The sequence below is a fragment of the Coturnix japonica genome, chromosome 20 (genome assembly GCF_001577835.2).
Source record: "Coturnix japonica isolate 7356 chromosome 20, Coturnix japonica 2.1, whole genome shotgun sequence".
Lineage (NCBI taxonomy): Eukaryota > Metazoa > Chordata > Aves > Galliformes > Phasianidae > Coturnix > Coturnix japonica.
In genome coordinates, this window is record NC_029535.1 from 136,100 (window position 1) to 158,706 (window position 22,607).

Below are 22,607 nucleotides of genomic sequence, written 5' to 3' on the forward strand. Positions count from 1 at the left end.
AAGAGCAAGCACACGCACAGGGTTTGCTGGCTTTGTCTTACTTGTGCTTTCTGGGGGAGCTCCTGATGGCTTGGAGTGCTCTGAAGTTTTCATCAGCATTTGTTCAAACTGGTGGGTGCTCTCTGAGCACTGCTCTTTCACACAAGCTGCTTGGCCACTGCTCTTGGTGCCTGGCAAACATTGCCCAGTGATGGCTCTGTCTGCCCCTTTGCCCCCCTCTTCCTGGACAACTGCTGCCAGCCCTAGGTTGCCAGGCAGTGGAGCAAGAAGGTCAAACTTGGAAGAGCTGTAGCTGAGAAGTGACACCCCCCCCCAGTGTGAGACCTGACAGTTGGGTGGTCTGGTGTGGCTGTGCACTGCAGCCAAGCAGGGCAGGAGCCAACTGCTGCATCATGCAGGGGATGCTGGGTCCATGTGCTGTGATTCTGCAGTCATGTGTGTCTCCCTGCTCCTCCTGACAAACATCTCTGCTTGTTGCAGCAGTCTGTGCTGCGTGAGAGCAGGCAGTGACCTACCTGGCACTGAAAGCCACCCATCTCTGAACTCAGCAAGATGGTTGCTTCATTAAGCCCCATCCAGCTCCTAGTGGGCTGCAGGTTCACCCTGGGGCTGCTCATTCCTTGCAGAAGTTAGTGCTTCAGGCAAGGCAGGGGCAAGTGCAGCCCCCACACTGCCTGCCTGCCATGGGCAGTACCCAGAATGTTCCACAGTGGCTCTACCAGTGCCCTAGAGTTTACCACTGCTCACTGAAGACAGGATACATCCCTCTGCTGTGACAATGTTAGTTTGTGCTGTGTGGATGCTTTCAGGCACTTTGTGCTTTCAAGTACCATGAGGTACTTCTGCACCTCTGCGGTGCAGCCAGTGTTTGGCTCCATGCTGATGTTCCTCCCTGGTGAGCAAAGTAGCATGAGGAGCCATGTGTGCCGTTAGTGGAGCACTGCTGGATGTCCCACCCTGCACTTTGGTGTGGACAGGGGTGAGGAAAGAGCTTCTGTTCAGCTCTTGCAGTCAGTATATCTCCAAGCTGACTGTTGAACTTTCTGCAAGCAGGGTGCTTGGATTTCAGAGGCAGTGTGGTGTTTTCTGCCCCGTGAACTGTTCAGGAGACCTGGGCGATGCAGAGAATTGCTGCACTGTATAGTGGATCTATCTCCTTGCTGAAAACCCCGTGTAGCAGCTGAATGGCAAAGCTCCTTCCCTGCTGGTATGTGTTTGAGAAGGATGCTGGAAGGATTGCAGCTTGTCCTCTGGTACCTGGACCAGGATGAGTCAGATGTTTGCAGGTGAGAGACTGAGTGCTGAACGAGAGGCAGATAGAGCTGGTAGTCTTCCATGCAGAGTCTGTGCCACAGTGAGGGGCTGTGTTTCGGGCACAGAGCTCCCAGTGAGGTGGGAGCCTGAGCACTGCGGGGGAAGCTGAGGGATACCAGCGGGCAGGTGGGAAGGCAGCCCAGTTCCCAGCTCCACTGCGGCTGCAGTACACATCAATCAGTGTGCGGGGGTGTTGGAGTTGAGGAAGCGGCTGCTCTGCAGAAAGCACTGCCTTGTGTGTGGCATCAGCCCAGCAGAGAGAAGCTGTGCTGGCAGCATGAGGATGAGGAGCTTGCACCAAGGTAGGAACCACTCAGGATGCTCTGTGGCACTGGGGCTGTTTGGGGGGCCAGCTGGTCCAGGCAGCTGCAGCATCTGGGCTTTCACCAGCAGTACCTGCCTAGCAGAGCAGCAGCCTGGGTGTGTTGCAGGTCCTAGAGCCTGGGCAGGGGGAGAGGGTCTGTCTGGGACAGTGTAGATCTCTGTCCCTGCCAACCCCGCATAGGGAGCAGTGATATTCACTCTACAGGAGCTGGGAGCACTCTGTGATTCTGATCTTCTCATCCAAGTATCAGCAGGGCAGCCTCTAGGATTTTTTGGCCTTGCTGCAGGTCCTGCAGCAGCATTGCATGTCATAGGACTCACTGCCTGCAGGCAGTCCACCACAGCGCAGCAGGCTAGTCATCTTCAAGTGGGGCTGCTTTGGGCTCTGCAAGTATCCAGCTGTCTGCAGTGCTAGGAGACAAGGCTCCCCCCACCAGTGCTGTTGTGGTCAGCAGTGTCCCAGTTGTTCCCACAGCCGTTGCCTGTCCCACAACTGCTGTCTGTCTTGCAGCTTGGCAGTAGTTTTTATCTGGCAGCCCCACTGAGCCCCTTGGCAGCTGCTGTATGCAGTGGTGAGAGAGAACCACATTTCCCTTGGGTTGGTGTGCAGCTCTGACCAGCCTGCGCACACTGACCAGGGGTGTGTTCAGGTATTCAGCTCAGGGGGCTTTGCAGGGAAATATCCAGTCCCAGCTGCTGCATGGCAGAATCCTCAGCGGGATGCTAGGGGAAGAAAGCTGAGCCCAGGAGCAAAGGGGATTGCTCAGCCTTAAAAGCAAATCTGACAGCGCTGAGTGAATGGGAAATAGGAGGAGAAAGCAGGCTCAGATGAAAACCTGCTTGTCTGGAGGCAGCAGGGAAGGGAAGGCTCTTGGAGGGGAACACTGCGGAGGCTTGAGCTGTGATGCGCTGTGGAAGTGTGGGGGCAGAGTGTCTGGGAAATCCGTGAATCCACACACCAGCTTGATGGGGAGGAATAGGAAAACACCAAGGAAAAGAGAATCAGGGAGACGGTGGGAGAGCATAGGCAGTGCAGGCCCACGTGTGATCCCAGCAGCTTGACTCAAGAGCTGGAGAGCAAAGAGGTCTGGAGTAACATGTGAGTGGGCAGAGCCTTCAGCCAGAAGTGGACAGAGTAGAAGGGGACTCACGGAGCAAATGCAGCCAGGCTGTGTTGAGAAGGGCAGGATAAGTTGCTGGAGTGGGAGAGTGGGCAGCGGGCATGTACAGGGCAGCATGTTCCCTGTACTGGATGGAGCGTGATCTGCAGTCCTGGCAGAGCCTGGTGCCGGAAGAGCTCAGGGAAGCTGCTGGCACAGCCACCACTAAGTGCCAGCCCGTGCCATGCCCACGGTGTGCCCATGGTCACACTTTTGCCTTAGACTCAGCAGCGCCCTAGGAAATCAGGACCTGCTGGCAGCCAGTGTTGGGGCTGGGCAGTGCCAGAGTGTGGTGTTCTGTTTGCCAGAAAGGGAAAAGTGGAGTTAATCTTGCCAGTGTAGACTGACTTTGGTCCTCTCTTGAAATGGAAATCACAGAGCAGCCTCTGTGGTGGACCAGTTTGGCAGCCGGGTTCTGCATGTAGCACAACTTCATCCCAGGTGCTGTGTAATGAATGAGAGTGGTGGGACAGCATGGAGGCTGTTTGCCCTGCAGGTTGGAGTCCTGTCCTGCTCTAGGTATTGTTTAGAAACAAAGTGGGACAGCATTTCCACTGACCTCAATCAGTGTGGCTGAAATTGTGATCTAAACCTCTCCTGTCAGTGTGTGGTGTGTCAGTGAAGCAGGTCCCTTTGGCAGCTTGCTGAGACCTGTGGCCTTTCTCCTACTGTTGCTCTCCATATCTGGTCTCTGCAGAGGTGCTGAACTTTCCACAAAGGGGAGGTGGCAGGAGCTTGGGTTTTGCATCAGAGAAGTGCAGTGAGGTGGCAGCACTCTGCACAACCAGCTTCTTGCTGTCTGGAAGTGTGTTCTGTCTTTAAAATTTTGACAATTCCTGCTGAATTCACAGAGATGCTCCAGCAATAACCACCCTCTGGTTTTGAAGCTTTTGAGAGCTGCAGCAAAAACCACAGGGAAAAATGAACTGATTGGGCTCCCTGGGGAAAGAAAAGAATGAAATTGCTTGCTAACAATATGCTGGAAGCCAGGGCCATGTTTACTTGCATGGACAGAGATGGGGAAGCCAGGCAGGAAGGCAAACTGTAATGCAGGACAGAGCTGGGGCATCTGCCTCATCTGGGATGCTCCCCCTCTAACCAAGTTCTGGAGGTGCCTTGGCATGCTGGACATCCAAGCACTGTGGGAATGATTGGTGCACTGGCACTCCTGCTCTCACTGGAGGCCTCCTCCCATAGCTGGGCTTCCGGCAGGCACGGGCCATGTGATGGAGTGCAGGCCTTGCAGGGTGGCAGTGTCATGCTGGATTCACCATCCTCAGGGCCTTGGTGCTGACAGACCAAGAGGAGCCAGGCCAAGGCTCACTCCCTGAGCTCAACCAGCCCTGGGCATCCCTCACCCTGCTGGTTCCTGGTGCTGTCTGTGTGGATGTGGCACCAACTCTCCTGTGGGTCCTCCCTGCGTCCATTGTGGCTGTGCCCAGGAGTGAAGCAGTGACTGCGTGGCTGCCCTGACCTGTGCTGGCTGTGTCCGGGCCACACACATCTGCAGGGTTCAGCTGGGTGGTGCTGTGCCTCCAGGACCCCCCATAGCTCTTTCCCTCTCTTTCACTGGCAGTGGTTCCCACCCTGTGCAGGACAAGTACAGTGGAGGGGGTTCTGCATGAAGCAGCCATCGATCGTAGAGGTGGAGTGGCTATGTGCCTGCTCCTGCCTTCCTCCAGGAAGTTCCCCTTCTGCTGTGCCATGACCCTGGGGCTTGGCAGCAGTCGTGGGTCTGCATTCATCTGGGCTCCTGAAATGTGGCACTGCATGGGCTGGGGAGATCTCACCTCAGGCACTGGTTGGTGCTGCAGCTGCATGAGAAGAGCTTCCAAGAGCTTGGTAGTTATGGACTCTGGTGCAGACATGCCTGCTGTGATACTCTTCCAAGTGACAGCTCTGTCCCAACCTGCCACAGCCATATAAGCTCCAGTAGCATCAATCTGCTGCTGCAGAGAGACCTCAGCTTCTGTGGGGTTTGTAGTTGGGCTCTGACCCTGGGAACACTGAGGGGCTCTGCTGTCCCTCCCGGGTGCTCACAGTGCTGGGGTGGGAACAGACTTGTGGATGGACTTGATGGGCCAACCCTGGTACGGGCCCAGTTTGTTCTTCGTACGTGGTGAGCCCTTGATCTGGCCTGCAACAGGGGCTGCAGTTGCTGGTGGTCTGATGATGCCAAGGAGCTGGGTAACACCTGTATCCGGCAGAGCTGGACGGGAATGCTTGGTGCCACCTGCCACCACTGGACAAACCCCATGCAGAGCTGAGATGTTTCCCTGGGGCTCAACATGTAGACATGGGGGGAAGAAAGTTTGGAAACTTTAAGTGAATAATTCAGGGTGGTTTGGGGCCCAAGTGATCCCTTAAAAGAAGTGCTTAGAAGTGGTTCATACAGAGAGCATGTACATTTTAATCTGAAGTTAAAGAGCAGCAGCCCTCTGTCCCATTTCTTCCACGGAAAAAACTAACTGGCAGTGACCTTCAAAGTCTTCTGCCCTCAGCCGAGCACTTGGAATTGGCAGGAGTGGAGCTGGGCTGTTTCCCTTGCCATAGAGCCAGCCCGTCCTGCCTGTCTCCTTCCCTGCCCCAGCTCCCAGCTGGGCCCAGCACAGATGCAGCAGTCTGTTTCTTACTGTCCTGGGTCGTGGCTCTGACCTGGCTCTTGCTTTCTCATACATGCTGCAGAGTATGTGGCTGGGTAGGACCCACGGGGCTGTCAGTGGTGGGATGCAGTGTCATCAAGCGACTTTGCCATCCCCTGGTCAGCAGTGTCCTGGCCTGGAGCAGGTTTGTTCTCTTTGTTTGCACTTTCCTGCATTCACTGCAGCTTTTCTGAGAGAAGGAGATACTGTGCTACAAAGTGTTGTGTGTGAAGGACAAGGACAATATAAAGGTTTCACAAATCTGTAACTCAGTGCTACAGTGAAGGACAGTAAGCACTGAAACTCCCTTCTGCTGTGTTCCTGGCCCCAGCTTTGTGTTTGCATCATGATTGGGCCAACAGCAGGAGCTGGATGCAGAGGCAGGGCTCCTGCCAACCATGGGGCTCTGACCATTCTGGACACATGAATGCAGCATGCTGGGAAGTTCAGAAGGAGAAACAGCCATCCCAGATGCAGCATGTGAAGCTGCCCACGTTTGCAATTTGCTCTGTGAATGCAGCGTTTTGACCTGACTCAGCCTGGTTTTTTCCTCCCAGAAAAAAAAAAAACAACAACCAAAACCTTTAGTTGATTTTATAATATATGTTATTTGTGCATTATATGTATGTTTTTTTCTAATGAGTTTATTAGGGGCCCCTGAACAGCATCCTCTGTGCCCATGTCTCCATGGTGCACGCAGGGCTGGGCAGGAGGTGTGATGAGTTCTGTCTGTCATGCAGTGCCAGGGCAGGGTGACCAGAAGCCATGACGACAGAGACGGGTCCTGATTCGGAAGTGAAGAACGTGCAGGAGGAGGCCCCGCAGCAGCAGCTGGAAGCAGCCACACACGGCCGTGCTGCCACAGCTGCTGGCACTGCCAGCCGGGACGCTGAGGCCAACGAGAAGCCTGGAGCACAGCCTGACAGCCAGCACACGGAGCCGGTGAGTTCAGCAAGGGGCAGGAGCTGTGGGACAGGAGGGAAAGGCTCTGGGTGACTGTCAGGGAAGGTAGTTTGGCTTCCAGCTGTTCCCAGCAGCTCTTGGTGTCAGACCAGAACAGGGCACTTGGTGCACTCAGCCTATGAACTGCTGCCTGCAGGGAGGAGGGAGCCCTAGCTGTTATATGCGAGACCCGTTATTTGTAAGTGCTGTTTTCTGCTGTGCTGTGGCTCTGCAGCCTCTTGTCCTTCCCTAGGGGTCAGGCATGCTCCCTGTGGCAGGGCAGTGGCCCAGAAATCAAGGTGCAGGCTTTGCACAGCCACTTTCTCAAGTGGCATTTTGTGTTCTGAGTACAGCAGCTGGGGCATGCACATCAGAAGCCTGTACAGCTCAGCATATGAACTTTATGCTCTCACCAAAGGCAGAAGTCAACAGGTAGCCAAGCATCCTAGAAACTGAGATGCCTCAGCAAGGCTGGGAGCAACAAGTGCACCCCAGTGGCCACCATCAGGCAGGGAGCCTCATCTCCACACCACTTGCAAATGCTGCCAGCAGCCATAGAGCTGCCCCAGCTCCATGGGCGGGGAGGTCTAAGCTGCTGAATGTGCACCAGACTCACAGGCATACTTTTTCCAGAGTTGATTCATGACTATGCCAATAGTGTGGGATGGGGGAACTGCTTGTAGCATGGACTACTGCATTGCTAAGGGACGGAAGCAAGGGCTTCCAATCTCACAGTGGTACCAGGTGACCCTGTGCATTTCTCACCCTCCAGGGTACAGACATGGAGGAGAAGGACTACAGTGAGACAGATGGGCTCTCTGACAAAACAACGCCCAGCAAAACCCAGAAGTCACCCCAGAAAATCAACAAGAAAGTCAAAAGTGCTCTCTGCAGAGTGACCCTGCTTGACGCCTCTGAGTATGAGTGTGAAGTGGAGGTGAGTCCTGTGCTTGGGGGAGGTATGCTGGAACTGAACAGGAGATGTGTCAGCCCAAGGCTGGTCTCGAGCAAGTCCCCAACATCAGGGTTCTTCCAAGGACAGCTTCATAGTACCTCTCATACAGACAAAACGATCCACAGAAATAACTGTTGAAGCTGGAATTTCAAAACTAAGAAAAAGTCTGGGAAGACCCTAGCAGGCAATTTCAGCCCAGAGAGCCCAGATTTGTTAGCTAGTTGCTATCGAAAACAGTGTCTAGAAAGCAGAAGCTTAATAGTTGGAGATAAAGCTCTGCCTCAAAATATATGCCTGAAAATATGTGCATGACACATACATATGCTAGTGTATCTGTTGACACCTCAGGAGCACAGCATGTTTGCTGTCCCACATGCCAAGTCAAAGGATGTGTGTGTGTTTATGTGAAGAGGCCAACATGTGCAGGCACACATGGCTCCCCCAGACGGGTTTGCATGTGCACACAGACCCACATACATTTTGGCAGCTTTACAAACTGCACCTCACCCCATCCTCACTGTTTTTATCTTCTCATCCCTCGCTGTTCCTCCCCACGGAGCTGGCAGTGCAGGGACTGTCTGGGAGGTGTGCAGAAGCCTGGCAGCAGTGTGTGTACGTGTGCGTGTGAGTGTGAGTAAACAAAGGTCATCCACATGTGCTGTTGATAATCTTGTGTGTGTGGGCAGGACAGCAAGTCAGGCACCCTGCTCTGGGCACATGGTCTGCTCACTGTTTGTGCACCATCACACACATGCAGCGTGGGCACATGATTGCCTGGTAGTGGCTGTCACTACAGGAAGGAACAGATGGACCGGTGCCCACCAACGGCCTCCTTATGCTGGGATGCACTACTGGGCTGCTGGAGCTGCTATCAGCACAGTGAGGAGACACCCAGCATTAGATCAAGACTAGAGTTTGGACTGGTTCCTGCTGTAGGGGAATGGGGGGGCTGGTGGAGGAGGGGGCTGTGAGCCTGCTCAGAGGAGGAGTGTTTGCTAGGAGAACAGATTTCTGCCCCTCTCACTTGCTGCTGTCTCCTGCCTGCAGGTACAAGGGGGCAGCACTTATCTGATGTGTAGCATCTTCCTGGTGAGAGGGATGTTTCTGAGAAACTTTATGTAAAAGTGTAAAAGCTGAGACTGTTCAGAAGCAGAAATCCTCAAGCCTTTGCCAGGGAAACCTTTGCACTTGCTGCTGATGAGTGAGTGAAGGCATCTTGTTCCCAGTACAATTAACAGCAGCTTGTGAGCTGGCTGCGCGTAGCAGGCCTGCATCTGTATGCAGGTCCTGGTTCTATGAGGTCTCAGCTGTGCAGGATTAATGAATGTAAGGATTGTAGCTTTCTGCTCTCTGTGGCTGCACTGGAAAAGTGAGTGCTACAAGGCAGCTGCTGGGGGCTGGAGGCTGGCCTTTGGTGTCTCAGCTCCTGCAGCACTCACTGTCATTTCAGTGGTTAGGTCTGTCACAGCAAGCCTTAGTGACTGTGAAAAGATGGATCCTCACAAAAATGAAAGCTCCCTCGAACTGGAGCAGAGCACTTGCCATGACTGCAGTGGGCTCGTGGGACAAAGAAGTGACTTTGGTCAGCCCTGAAGCAGCATGAGTTGGTGTCATCCTTCCCCAGGCCCCATTTGTGTTTTCCAAGCAAAACCTGCATGCAAACAGAAAGCTGGGTTGTACAATGGTTGGCTGCTTCATTATCAGAACAATAGTTCTAGACAAGCCTTAGGAAAAGCAGAGCTTTACAGTCCCAGCTCCCACTGGGCTTTGTTTTTAGTCTTGTTTTGTTCCCAGTGCTCGATGTTGGCAGTGTGCTGGGGCATGCGGGGCTTTATTCATGGTAAGGTTGACTTTTCTGCTGCAGTGCAAAGGATGGGGTTGACTCAGCAAACAGAGAGCTTCTGCTCTCTGGAAAAGTCATTTAGGGCATAGGAGAGAGAAGAAGGAATTGTTTAGCATGGAAAGATCTGTGCTGAATTTCTTCTTTCATTTTGTTAGGCCCCATAGAGATAATTCTGCCGTGCCTGCATACAGGTATTGTTAAGGTTTAATTCTGCAAAAATAAAAAAGAGAGGTCAAACCATCTGATGTGGTACCTTTTGAGATGCTACGTACTGAACTCCTGCCTTGGAAGTCTGGATCAGCAGGAAGGGGAGGATAACAGAAAGGGTGTTGGTTACTGCTGAGTCCTGAAAAGGATTTGGAGGTCAGGAGGAATTCAGAGCTGGGGGTCTGTCAGCAGTGGGATGCTGGAGCAGTGCTACTTTCTGTGTGAGTGGTGCTCTGGGCTCCAGTGTCAGGTTGCTTGGTGGACATACTCAAAGAAATGGGTGCCTCAGAGACAGGAGGTTCAGAGCTTTTGGGGCAAGAAGGCTGTGTGTATGGAAGAAAAAAATGAGCATCTCCATAAGCAGTTCTTATTGTCTCACTGACACTGGTATAAAGCAAAAATATACAGGGGAGTTCAAAGGACTGGATAATAAGGGCCCTTCCATCACAGCATGTGGCTCAAACTTCTCATGCTTTCCTTTCATCCTGCTGTGCCTCAGGACCTGGCCAAAACTTGCAGCTGGGGAGAGTGTTGGGAAGGAGCTTGTCTTTCAGGCAATATCATCTCCCAAGAGGTTTGGGATGTGTTTGTGCCAACCCTTTAGTATGGGTAAGAGGTTCCTGGGCTGGAGGAATCCTGCTCTGGTTTGGCACCACCCTCTCCTGGTGCCTTTGCCTGCTGAGTCCCTGTGAACATTTCCATATCTCCTGCAGAAACATGCCCGAGGCCAGGTTCTCTTTGACATGGTATGTGAACATCTCAACCTCCTGGAAAAGGACTACTTTGGCCTCACCTTCTGCGACTCTGACAGCCAGAAGGTGAGCCTGGGGGATCCCTCTGCAGCCACCCCACTGCTGAGCAGGGCATCCCACTACCTGACATGCTGTCCCCTCATTTCAGAACTGGCTGGACCCCTCCAAGGAGATCAAGAAACAGATCCGCAGTAAGTAACTGGAGAGGGCCACTCCTCCACAAGTGCTGGGCCCTAGAGTTCTCCCAGGTAGCTCAGCCCCAGATGGTGCTCTGTGTTGAGATGAGCTCTTGCTCCTGCTTGTAACTTTTTGCCCTCGCTGGGTTCCAGGCAGCTCATGGGACAAGGCCAGGATGCACCTGGGCACCTGACGCTGCAGAGTGTCATGCATGGGAAGCCTGGGCTGGAAGTGGCTGGAAACTAGGCCCCATGTGAATTCAGCTACTGCAGGAGGGAAACTTGCTTTCTCCCCATTCCCACAACCACCCTTCATTCTGTACCCAGTGTGCTGCTCCTTACTGCTCTGTCCTCACTGTGCAGTTCCTGCAAGGTGTGACACTGACACAGGGTTGGGGCCAGGAGGTATTGCTTATTCATTTGCCTGTTAGCTCTGTCAACCTCCCCTTCTACCTGTGACAGGTGTGAGCATCAAAGGACCCATCTGTGCCACTGGAGAGATGGGAGAGAGTGGCTCAGACCTCATCACTCCCTCTGTGCCATTTCCTCCTGCCCTGAGTGGGGAGGATGGGACTGGGGGAGGCATGGGAGTGAGCTTGCTTGGATGGGTACCAGGATGCAGGAGCGTCTTTGTGATGCTGCCTTGCCAGACCATGTACTTGTGAGGCAGAAGGGCCATTGCCCATGGTGTCACCCTGCTGAGATGTGTATGGCTTTTGCTGTGATAGTGGGAGTTTGGTTATGAAGCAATCTGAGATGATGACTCCCAAGGTTGTGGTGCTTCTCTCTCCCCAGCTGTTTGGGGTTGTTTGACCCAGTCACATTGGTCCTTCTCGCCAGAGCAACTGGGAGCTGCTTTCAGGGGTTCATCTTCCTCCTGGCAGCTTCTGGAGCTCCCCTGTTCCTGCCCTGCACTGGGCTTGGGTGGAGTCCTGGGACACTTTAATTAAATGCCTGGATGCTGTGTGCAGTCTGCCAGCAGCCTTCACAAGCCCCGCCCTTACTGCTTCCTACCCTCGCTAGGTGGGTCCTGGAACTTCGCCTTCACTGTGAAGTTTTACCCTCCTGACCCTGCTCAGCTCACGGAGGACATCACAAGGTGAGGTTTGCTATTGGGAGCCCCCCCACACGGCGTGTCCGTGATGGGCACAGCTGCTAAGGCAGCTTCCAGTGGAGTGGGCAGCAGTGCATGGAGGGACAGTGCTGAGTCAGGACAGCAGCTGGGTAGACATGGTAGATGTCAGGGTCTCACTGCCTTTTCTCTGTGCATGGCACCTGTAAATCATACAGAGTCGGGCTGGGAAAGTGTCACTGGGAGGTGGCAGTGCCCTCATGGAGCCAAGCAGTGTGGGTGTCCTTCACATGCAGGGTCACAGATTGCTCTAAGGGCACTCACCTCTGCCCTACCCTTACTCTCTGTTCCCTCTTCCAGATACTACTTATGCCTGCAGCTGCGTGCAGATATCATCACAGGGCGACTGCCCTGCTCCTTCGTCACACACGCCCTGCTGGGCTCCTATGCTGTGCAGGCTGAACTGGGTGACTACGATGCTGAGGAGCATGTAGGAAACTATGTCAGTGAGCTCCGCTTTGCCCCCAACCAGACACGTGAGCTGGAGGAGCGCATCATGGAGCTGCACAAGACCTATCGGTGAGCCCCAGCTGGCAATGAGGGAAGACACTGAGGAGCTGGCCTGTGCCCTGCTGGGCATCTGGCCACGTGTCTCCTTCTCTGTCTCTCTGCAGGGGCATGACCCCTGGGGAAGCAGAGATCCACTTCCTGGAGAATGCCAAGAAGCTCTCCATGTATGGGGTGGACCTGCATCATGCCAAGGTACTGTGTTGTGGGAGCTGTGGGAGTGATGGCCAGCACACAACTGGCAGCTAGGGGCTTGCTGTAGATGCAGCTCTGTTTCCTGTGGTTGGTTCAGTGATGTGCGGGAGAGATTCGATGTGTGAGTTTCTTTGGGTGCTCCTTGGGCACAAGAGCAGAATAGGTCTGAAACTATTAGATCAACTGGGGTATGTGTGAAGTCCTGCACATGGGGTAAGAAAAAGCCTGGACACCAGGACATGCTGGGGGCATCCAGCTGGAAAGCAACCTGTCAGAAAAGGCCCAGGGACTCCTGGTAGATAGCAGGTTGAAATGAATAAACAATGTGCCCTTGTGGCAATACTTTGCCAACACTATCCTGGGCTGTGTTGGGCAGAGTATTGCCAGCAGGTTGAGGGAGGTAGTCCTTTCCCTCTCCTCAGCACTGGTGAGGTCGTGCCTGGACTGCTGTGTTTAGCTCTGGACTCCCCAGTATGCTAAGGACATGGAACTACTGGATGAAATGCAACAAAGGACCATGACAGTGATGAAGGGTTTGAAGCCCCTTCTATATGAGGAAAGGATGAGGGAGCTGGGACTGTTCAACCTGGAAAAGGCTCGGGATGTTCTCAGTGAGGTATATAAATAGCTGAAGGGGAGGTTCAAAGAGGATGTAGTTAAAATCCTTTTAGTGGTACACACTGACAAGATCAGAGGCAATGGCCAGAAATGAAAACACACAGAGTTCCCTCTGAACATCAGGAAGCACTTATGCTGTATGGCACAGGTTGCCCAGAGAGTTTGCAGGGTCTCCTCTTTGGAGACTTTCAAAATCTGTCTGGATATAGTCCTGCACAACCTACAGTGGGTGGCCTTGATTGTGCAGAGCGGTTGGACCAGGTGGTCTCCAAAGGTCCCTTCCACCTTTAAACATCCTGTGATTCTGTGACCTCTGCAGCTGGTTGCAAGTAGTCAGAATGCTAAGCAGGAGGGAGCGTGGTACTCCTGGATGGACTGACTCTTACTGGGCAGCTGAGCAGTTTCTTCCTTTCCTTCTTGCCTCCTCCAGGACTCAGAGGGTATTGACATCATGCTTGGAGTCTGTGCCAATGGCCTCCTCATCTACAGGGACCGCCTGAGAATCAACCGTTTTGCCTGGCCCAAGATCCTTAAAATTTCCTACAAGAGGAGTAATTTCTACATCAAAATCCGCCCTGGTGAGGTGGGTGCCATGGGTACAGCATGACCCAGGGGCACAGCAGGGTGCCAGCTGTGCAGGGTGGTCCTCATCTGGCTTCATCCTTAACCTCTAAGTCCCCAGGTAATGGCCTCAACTGGCCAAGGGAGCACAGCTCCTGTGGTGAACGGAGGCTCTGAGCAAATGTCTTCCCATTTTCACTCTTGCTCTCTCGTTGCCTCTCATGTCTTTGCCACAGCAGTTCAGAAATCTCAGGGCATCTCATAATCCTTTTACCATAAGCCAGAAACTTGTGAGCCTGTTGACTCAGGGAGGTGTCCAAGGAATGGGCTTTTTATAATTTGTCTTCCATACTTCAAACACACACACACAAAAAAACCCCTAAAACGTTTGGAATTATTTTCTTTTCTTTTGTGTCAGTGCTTTCTGACTTTCATTTCAGTCTCTACTTTTACGTGCACTGACAGGAGAACTCATTTCCACCCAAATTCTTCCCAGTGGGCAGTGCATCTGAGATGGAGTGAGAGATTCCTTTACACCAAAATAAGCTGTAAAAGTTTTCTGTTTCTTGAGGGAATTTCTCTCGCACTGAAAATACATTTACAACTGAGGAAGGTGGTTAGGCCAAAAACGTAAGGGTTTGATTCCAGCAGCCTGTGGGACTGGGTGTGAGCCTTTGCAGCACTGGTTTGAAGATGTTTTATATGGCCATAGCTCCTGCCAGGAGAACCCGAAGGTCTTGGCATGTCAGGTCCCATCCCATCACATCCCCTTGGGCAGGATCTGCCTGTAACAGCATGTCTCTATCTCCCCCAAGTATGAGCAGTTTGAGAGCACCATTGGCTTCAAGCTGCCCAACCACCGCTCTGCCAAGCGTCTCTGGAAGGTCTGCATAGAGCATCACACCTTCTTCAGGTGAGGAGCCCTTTTCCAGGACCTGGAGGCAGGTATGCTCCTGCCTCTGGCCTATCCCAGCATGTTCACTTGGGGAAGGGGAGCTTCTTCATTGCCCTGGGTGCCTGCACCATGCCTGGGAAGGAGCTGGCTGTCCTGTCACCTGCAGCAGGGGCTGTCCATCCCTTGCCTCATGGCCCTGCATCGAGCCACTCTGCCTTTTGTGTGCAGGGAAGGAAGAGTTCTGCTCCTCTCTCAGCCACAGACCTGCTGTACCCCATGCATGGTAGGCACTGGCTTGTCTTTTCCATGTGCGGAGCCATATCTGCTCCATTGGCTCCACCACGCACCACTGCCAGGAACCACTTGCTGGTTCATCCCTAAACTTCATATGGTGCTGAATTCCCTCTGTCACTTCTTTAGCCCTGCAGTGGTGCCATCCCAACTCCTTCACTGTTGTCTCAGCTCTGCTTTGCACGCTGGTGTCTGGGGCCGGTGCTTGGGGGCACAGCTGGGACTCACTGACAGCACCTCATCCTTCTATCCCCAGGCTGGTATCTCCAGAGCCGCCCCCGAAGGGATTCTTGGTGATGGGCTCTAAGTTCCGCTACAGCGGGCGGACACAGGCACAGACACGGCAGGCCAGTGCCCTCATTGACCGCCCAGCCCCCTTCTTTGAGCGTTCCTCCAGCAAACGGTACACCATGTCTCGCAGCCTTGATGGAGGTATGCTCCGCACTGGGGAGGAGGAATGGGATTGGTCCTCTGGGGGGAACAAGAAGGCCGCTTTGGAGAGGAGGGCAGCCAGGGTTACTTCCAGAGTCTGTCTCTAACCAGATTTCCCTGGCAGAGGGTCCTTCTGCCCCCCAGGTGGTACCTCAGACTGTATGAGCGCCAGGGACACAGGTATGGCTGACTGCAGCTGCCTGGTCACAGGGCAGGTATGAAAGCCTGGGTGGTGCAAAGAGTGAGAAAGTTCTGAGCTTTGGGTCATCATCACCATCTAGAATCCCTAGGACATATTCCCTGCTGCAGGTCCTTTTGGGGCTCCATTGACTCTAAGCCAGACTGGGGCAGAGGGCTGGGGCAGGCAGGGCCAGGGGTGGTGGCTCACTGCCCATGACCTGGACTCTCCCTGCATGCACAGAGTTCTCACGCCCAGCCTCCGTCAGTGAGAACCATGATACTGGAGCAGAAGGTGAGAAACAGGAGGAGGATGGTGAGTTTGGCAGTGGGAGACGATCTGAGACAGAGGATGAGGAGGTGACTACCCCAACGAAGATCAAGGAGCTGAAGGTACAGACCTCATGGGCAGCCAGCAGACCGTGGGGGCAGATGGGTGGGCTGGCTCATAACCAGAGCAGATAAGCAGGGGAATGCGACACAGGCGTCAGGGCTCTGTCTTCCTCTCTTGGGGCTGGGCTACGGGTGGGAAGGATTACACTGGGGCACAGTCATCTGAAACCCTTTCTCCACGAGGCAAACCCTGGTGCTTGCTATGACCCATCTAGCTTGGGGACTTGGCCTCACCAGTAGGCATGGAGCAATCATGACCTATCCAGAATCAGCTTCAGTTCTCCCAGCACCATCCAGGTTGCCTCCTGGCTGGTCCCCAGTCAGGGCTGGTTGTGGGATAGTTCAGCTCTGGTGTGCAGTACCGGAAAGGGCCAAGTGTGCCAACAGTCACCACCATGCAAGTAAGAGTTCCTTGGCTGCTGGGAGCATACTGGGCCCCTGTTCCATTGGTGCCCCATAGCTACATGTCCATACCTAGCACCCTGCTGGCTTGTAGCCATGCCCTTCTGCTCTCTGCCCACCCCTGGACTGGCTTGGGATGCACCCCAGTCCATCTCAGCCTGCACTGAGCAGGGGATTCAGTCCTTTTGTGCTGATACTAGTCCTGACTGTGGGCAGGGGCCTGCGTACATGCCCAAATTCAACTGAATTGTGATGCTTGTGAGAATTTCCCTCGACTGACTCTGCTGGTTACTTTTAACCCTCTCTTTGCTGCCAGCCGGAGCACGAAACAACCCCCAGGCACAAGCAGGAGGTATTCTCTCTCTGGAGTATTTTAGTTCTCATCGGTGCATCATATTGTCCATTCTTTTCAATGCACCACTGTGTGTCACCCTATTTACTGGAATACAAGATGCACCAAGGTGGGGAGGTTGACTTGCTAGAGACTCCCAGTGAGCAGACAGCTGGGGATCTGCCCCAGAGCACACACAGCATCTTCTATCCCACTAAGTAAGGTAGTCCTAACTGTATGTGTGAACAAGAGCCCTCCCAAGGCACCTTGGCCAGGCCGCTATGCCGGGTCCTTGGCTTGCTGGGAACACCTGGCTTTTGCTCGTGTTACTGACTCCTCCATGTCCTCTCCTCATGTTTTCTCTTTGTCCAACCCTGTGGCCTTAATCGTTCCGCTGAAGAGACAGACCTGGTGCAAGCTGGCCTTATCACTTCCACCTCCCTGTGAGACCCTGTGCCCTGGCCTGCTCTCTGCTTTTGCCTTCCCTGACCTGGGGACTGCATCACGTGCCCTGCTTTCATGAAGCTCCTTGCTGCCTTTCTGCCCTGCCAGAAGCAAATGAGTCCCTGAGCCCATCAGAGGCACACTCTGACACACAGCCCAGTGGAGTGCCGTGGAGCAGCCCCCCAGCTGAGTGTGGCTGGCCTGGCCAGGGTGTGTTGTCACAGGTGGGAGAGTCTGTGCTCTCCTCTTGCACAACTTAACCTTGTCTGCAGTACCTCCTTCCCCTCAGAAACGTCCAGCAGAGGTCTCCTCAGCCTGGGTCTGCTGATTTATCCCAGCCTAAAGTTCAGAGCTGTGCTCTGAGGATTTTCTCCTCCACTCACATTGGGGTTTGAATCATCACTGGACTAGTCAGCAGAGGCCAAGGAAGCGCTAGCACCTTCAACCACGTGGCCATGAGCTGGGGCTTGCTGTGCTTCAAGTGCACAGCCATTGCCATCCTGCTCAGCACAGCGGGGGCAAACCCTACTGGTGCAGCAGGCTGGCAGCTTGCTCTGCAGCCCCTTGCCAAGCACAGTCCCCCCACTGTCTGCCTCATTGCTTACTCCTGCTGCATGTGCATGTGCTGCTCCTGCAGCCCCGTGCGCCTGGCACTACCCTGAGCCTATAGAGGTGGGCAAACCATGAAGCACATGCAGATGGATCGGGGAGTTTAAAATAAATTCTGCTGAGCCTTCAGGATCTGAAATTTGTCTGGACTTTCCACGAGACTCCTTTGTGTCTCTGGGATTTTGCTGAGGAGAACTGTGGGAGAGGGGAGATAATTTAGCTGATTTGTTTCGAACCTCAAACCAGGTTTGAGTGTGAAGTGAAAGTCAGGTTCTTGTTCTGAGCTAGTTTGCCCACCTCTGTGGCAGAACAAAAGGAACTATCCTGGTGCCTGTAACATCAACAAAGGATGCTTTAACACCTAAACCTCACCATGCACTTGAACTCTCTGAGCTGTCCTCTTTCTAGAGCAGGCCAGGCCCAACCCCCACCCCAGACTGCTGCTGGGCTCAAGCTGGTCCATGCTGTTGCAAGCTTGGTCATCTTTGAGTAGCCCTTGACCTCTTGCCCATTGGCAGAAACCCACTTTGAAGGCACTCCGTTAGAAATGCCAATGGGTCACTCCTGGAAGCTCATGCTCAGGTGATGGTTTCTTGCCCTGCTGGGGCAGAGGCTCTTGGTCCCTTTGTACCTTGCGTGTGGGAGCAGCAGAGTTCTGGTTACTTCTATTTCTTGTGCTGGTTCCCAAGGAGACCCCTCTCTCTTCCCCCAGATGGTTCATCTCATCCTCACAAGGCCATGCTGGAGATGCCCTAGGGAGATGTGGTACCCTTCACAGAGAGAAGCCCATTGTGGGTGTTCTGCCACTCCCTGCATTGCTTCCCACAATGGTCTTAGTGAGAACTGCAGCCCGGGGTGCTCAGATATACTGTTCATTTAGCTCTTGAGACCCTAAATTCAAGCCCAGTATAAAGCAGACTCACTCCAGTGTCTCTGCTTGTCTTTTTGGCCTTGACTAGTGCTTTAATCATAGTTACCTTCCTTTCTCCTTCCCCAAGTTTTTAGACAAACCAGAAGATGTTTTGCTAAAGCATCAGGCCAGCATCAATGAGCTGAAACGGACCCTGAAGGAGCCCAACAGCAAGCTGGTTCACAGGGACCGGGACAGGAGGCTGCCTTCCTCTCCAGCCTCTTCCTCACCCAAGCATGAGGAGGAGACTCCGAAGGGAACCCCAGAAAAGGACAGCGAGGTTTGTTCTGCTGCTTTTTTTATGGAGGGGATCAGACTGTTCACAGGGAGGTGTTCATCAGCTGGTGGGCTCCTGGTCTCTGTCTCCATTGTAGCCCTGAGGAAAGCATGGTGGGAATTGTGTGTTGGGCACACTGGATAAAGACAGAGACCCATGGCCAGGCTGTTATCTCTAAGTTCGTTAATGAGCTAACTGTTTTCATGCTGCTGGTAGTGAGCTCCCCTTGTGTCCAGACACTGCATGGGGTCAAACTTCTCCTTTTCTGGGGGCTGTGAGTTGGGCTGAGGCTTCGTTAGTCCATGATATGGGGCCTTCTTCACCCCTTACCCTATCAGAGCTGCTGCTTGTCAGCATCTGTTACAGTTCTTGTCCAAGGTGTGTTCCCAGGAATGTGGGACCAGGATCCTGTGCTTAAGTGCCCCATGGTGCACTCAGCTGTCAAGACCTTGTTGATGGGAGCAGGAGGAGAGTGAGCAGTGCTATTGTGGGATCTTGCACTCATGTCCTCTCATCCTGGCATTTTATCTGCTGGCTTTGCAGTGGTACCTGTGCCCTGAATGAGAATAGAAAGTGCCTGGGTCACAGCATGGGAGGGCTGGGGTGTGCAGACCACCCTCACTGCTGGAGGGGAGCGGACGTGCTGCAGCTGATTGCTGTGTGGGGTTGGGCTGTCAGTTGGGTCAACCCTGGCAGCACAAGTTGTGGGCATCAATGGGCTGTGAGCACCAGGCACTCTCTGCTTGTTCTCCAAACACTGGCATTCTCTTCTCCGTGAGAGCTGTGCAGCTTGCACAAACAATGCACATGGGTACCCCTGTGCCACAGCTCTGTCCTGAAGTGGTCTCACTGAGAAATGAGAACATGGCACTGCACTGCAAGGAGTTGCCTGCACAACTGGAGTTATGGGGCTGGCTGGCTTGTCGTTGCATCAAAGGCAGAGGTGAGCTGAGAGAGCTCACAAGCCCTCATCAAAGCACCGATATGGAAAGAGGAAGAAGGGTTTCCACGCTGCATTTGTTTTACAAGCAGATGCATATATGTGCAAAGAAAGACCTAAATGGAGGATTTAGAGCTGTCATAGCTGTGATCTCTGTTCGTCCATCCACCCCTTCATTCTTTCCTTCCTTCTCATGTGCTCTCTCTGTCTGTTTCTGTCTCTCTCTCTTTCCCCATGGGTGCTGGGGTTTCCGTGCTGACAGAGGATGGAAGAGGACACCTTAGACGATTTTGCATCTGAGCATGGAGTTTCCCTAAGCATGGAGTCTTTCACGCAGAAAAGCCTTGTCTCTTCTCCTGAGGTTATCACCATCCCTTTTCTTACCTCTGATTTACACAGTTTGCCCTCCCCCTGGTGCCCCTCAGAGCCTCTCCAAGCAGAGTTGAAGCTGTTTGCTGGCATTTCTGGGTGGGTCCAGGATCCTTCACTGGGTCAAGGCTGTTGGTGAAATCTGTTCCCGTGCCTGTTGCTTTGGATCTGTGAGACAGGGTCCTAGGAGACCTGCTGGTAAAGCCCTGGTGGCCAGTGGTGGTGGGGTATCCCCCAGGGTTGGCTCTGCTCTGCATGAAGGTCTGTGCTGGAGCTGGTACCAGAGGTCCCAGGAGGTACAGCTGAGATCCTTGGCACTGTTGCTCTGCAAATATCTCCTCCAGGTGCAACAGACACCCAGCTACAAACTGTCTTTAGCAGTCTTTTGTGTTTTCCTCTGTCTTCAGCTGCAGTTACAGTTGCTTAGGCCCAGGCACCTTGAATTAGGACATCTCTGGATACATCAAAAATATCAGACTTGTGCCTGTACAAAGCAGGATCACTCTACTTTGAAGTCCTTGTTTCTGTGTGTACTTCCAGCACTGCTTGCATACAGGGTTTTATCTCACATTATGGCAGCTCTTTCCCAGGACAGCTGATATAGGATAATACTGAGTAGAAGAAAACTAGTCTTAGAAACTTGCCTCTGATGTGGTTGGACCCACCCACAACAAAATGTAGTGCACAGCAGTGCTGGGGTGCTGAGTGCAACTAAAAAAGGCAGCAGAGCAAGAGCAGCCTCAATCTGGGGCAGGTGGACAGGGCCAGTGCAGAAATCACAGTAGTGAGGTGGACACACAGCACTTAATGCATGCCTGCAGGCCTTCAGGCCTTCTGCCCTGCAGGGTCCCTCAGGGTGCCAGGGCTACACTGAAGTGTGGGCAGCCAGCTGGTCTCACCTGAGATTTCTCTCCATGCATGAGATTTCTCTCTGTTGATGTATGGGATCTTGCCCACACATGACTGATGGTCTCCATGTGGAACTCAGGGTCCCTTGAGGGTGACTGCACAAAAATCAGCACACCTGCAAAGTTGGCATCGTGCTCAACTCGAATGTCCCTTGGTGTCCATGGAGTTGCTGAGGTTGGGCAGCAACCCATGGTGTCAACCACCACCTACACACGGCCACTTCTTCCCCCTCCCCACTTTGCTTGTCCTGCTGAGGGAGGGGTGCTAGATTAGAAGGTGAATGGAGTCCCCTCAGCTTTGGTGATGGTATGTCATGTTGATCTTGGTTCATTCATTCTTCTCTTCTTCTTGTAAAGCTCACGTGTTCCTTTCTGGTGAGCCAGGTCTCCCTGAGGAGCCAAAAAAAAAAAGCCACAAGGCAAGTACATCAAACAGTGCCAAAGGAAAAAGCCACCTCTCTGCCCTGGGCTCCTCCAAGGTTTTGAGTTTTGCCTGCAGACATCAGGTGTCTGCTCTATCTTGTTTCATTTCTTTGCTGTCTCCCAGTTTGTCCTCTCTTGTAACGTGTAGGCCACTGTGAAAATGTCCTTCCTAGGTATTCCTGTTCTCTGGAGGAAGTTGTTAGCGTAGATGAAGAAGATTTGAGAGCAAAATCATCCCTTGGGATGTCAAAATTGCTCTGTGGTCAGACCAGTGTCTTCACCTCTTAGACTAAGCTTCTACCTTGGCACACTCTGACCTGCCAGGTTCTCTGCTCTCCTGGAGGACATGCCCATGTATCCAGTTATTTGCCCTGAACATGCACAGGAGCCCTCAAGCTCTGAAGACCCCCAAGCTGTGGAACCAGGGCTGTGGCCAGAGATGGCTTTGAGCCATCTGAAGCAGAGAGTTCAAAGCATGCCACAGAGTAATCAGTGTTTCCCTGGAATAGGCCATACTCATCCCAGCAAATCTGATGATTTGAGATTAATCTGGAGTGGTATGATGTACTGCTATGGATCAACATGTTGTTTCAGGCTTCAGAAGACTTAAGGCTCTTTGATATCCACTTGTATTAGAGCCTTAACTCGGAGCAGGAGCCTGACCAAGCTCATCATCTTTGTCCAGAGAAGCTCCCCTCTGAAGGACTGTGATTTTCAACCAGAAGAAGGGAAGGAGAAGACTGAAGAGATGCATACCTGTGCTCATACCTTATCCATTGATGTCTTGGCTGCAAAAACAAACAAACAAAAAAAGGGGTTGAGCAGTGAGGCTGCAGTGCAGGAGCAGAAGAGAAGTAAGCAGTCCCCTGGCTTACTCACCCATAAGCATTCCTAGTGTCAAGAAAGTGCCAGAAGCTGGCATGGGCATCCTGGCAGGATCAAGGCATCCGTTGAGGTAGTGGTAGTGTTGCTTCAGGGGTGAAATACACCCATGAAATATGGAGATACTCCTGGGAGTCACTGACCACCTCCGCTGCATCTTCTGTGGAATGAAAGGGAATGAAATTAGCGTGAGAAGCCCACTGAGAGACACAGGTGTAGAGAAAAGGACTTGGAGAGTAGACAGTGTTTTGGAAAAGAGGTTACACTCAGGAGTGATACCAGGGAGGCTTCTGCAAGTGTTGATGTAGGAAGCTGGCAGAGGATGGGTCCACAGAGGGCTCAGCCTCCTATGGTGCTTCTGTGCAGGGCTGCTGGCTACGGCAGGGGAGGGGAACCCCACCCAGAGCATGCAGCCAGCAAGTATGGCATGGGGTCACTCTGCAGTACCTGATCCTAAGGGAGAGTGCCCGCCATGGTGGGTACACATGGCCACAAATGAAACAGAGTGGCCAGCTGGGTGCTGTGTTTGCTCACAGCTCTGTGGGGCCTCAGCTGAAGCACAGCTCCTGGTGGTTCTCATGGCAGATTTTCATGGT

At 53.1% G+C, this 22,607-nt stretch overlaps 1 protein-coding gene across 17 annotated transcripts in view; it reads left to right on the top strand.

The window, feature by feature from the left end:
• EPB41L1 (erythrocyte membrane protein band 4.1 like 1) overlaps positions 1–22,607 on the top strand; it is a 66,949-nt gene that overhangs the window by 28,447 nt on the left and 15,895 nt on the right. For 9 of the 17 annotated variants that reach the window (XM_015881255.2, XM_015881264.2, XM_015881263.2 and 6 more), the window contains 14 exons: positions 6,181–6,382; positions 7,155–7,319; positions 10,101–10,205; positions 10,288–10,330; positions 11,339–11,414; positions 11,748–11,966; positions 12,062–12,149; positions 13,198–13,350; positions 14,144–14,241; positions 14,771–14,946; positions 15,368–15,516; positions 16,235–16,270; positions 18,301–18,492; positions 19,692–19,790. In XM_015881255.2, coding sequence (XP_015736741.1) covers positions 6,206–6,382; positions 7,155–7,319; positions 10,101–10,205; positions 10,288–10,330; positions 11,339–11,414; positions 11,748–11,966; positions 12,062–12,149; positions 13,198–13,350; positions 14,144–14,241; positions 14,771–14,946; positions 15,368–15,516; positions 16,235–16,270; positions 18,301–18,492; positions 19,692–19,790 — 1,776 coding nt within the window. In that variant the 5' untranslated portion in view covers positions 6,181–6,205. Of the gene's footprint in view, positions 1–1,485; positions 1,617–6,180; positions 6,383–7,154; positions 7,320–10,100; positions 10,206–10,287; positions 10,331–11,338; positions 11,415–11,747; positions 11,967–12,061; positions 12,150–13,197; positions 13,351–14,143; positions 14,242–14,770; positions 14,947–15,367; positions 15,517–16,234; positions 16,271–18,300; positions 18,493–19,691; positions 19,791–22,607 lie in introns of those variants that run through there. The other 8 variants (XM_015881262.2, XM_015881266.2, XM_015881268.2 and 5 more) reach the window with 4 other exon arrangements.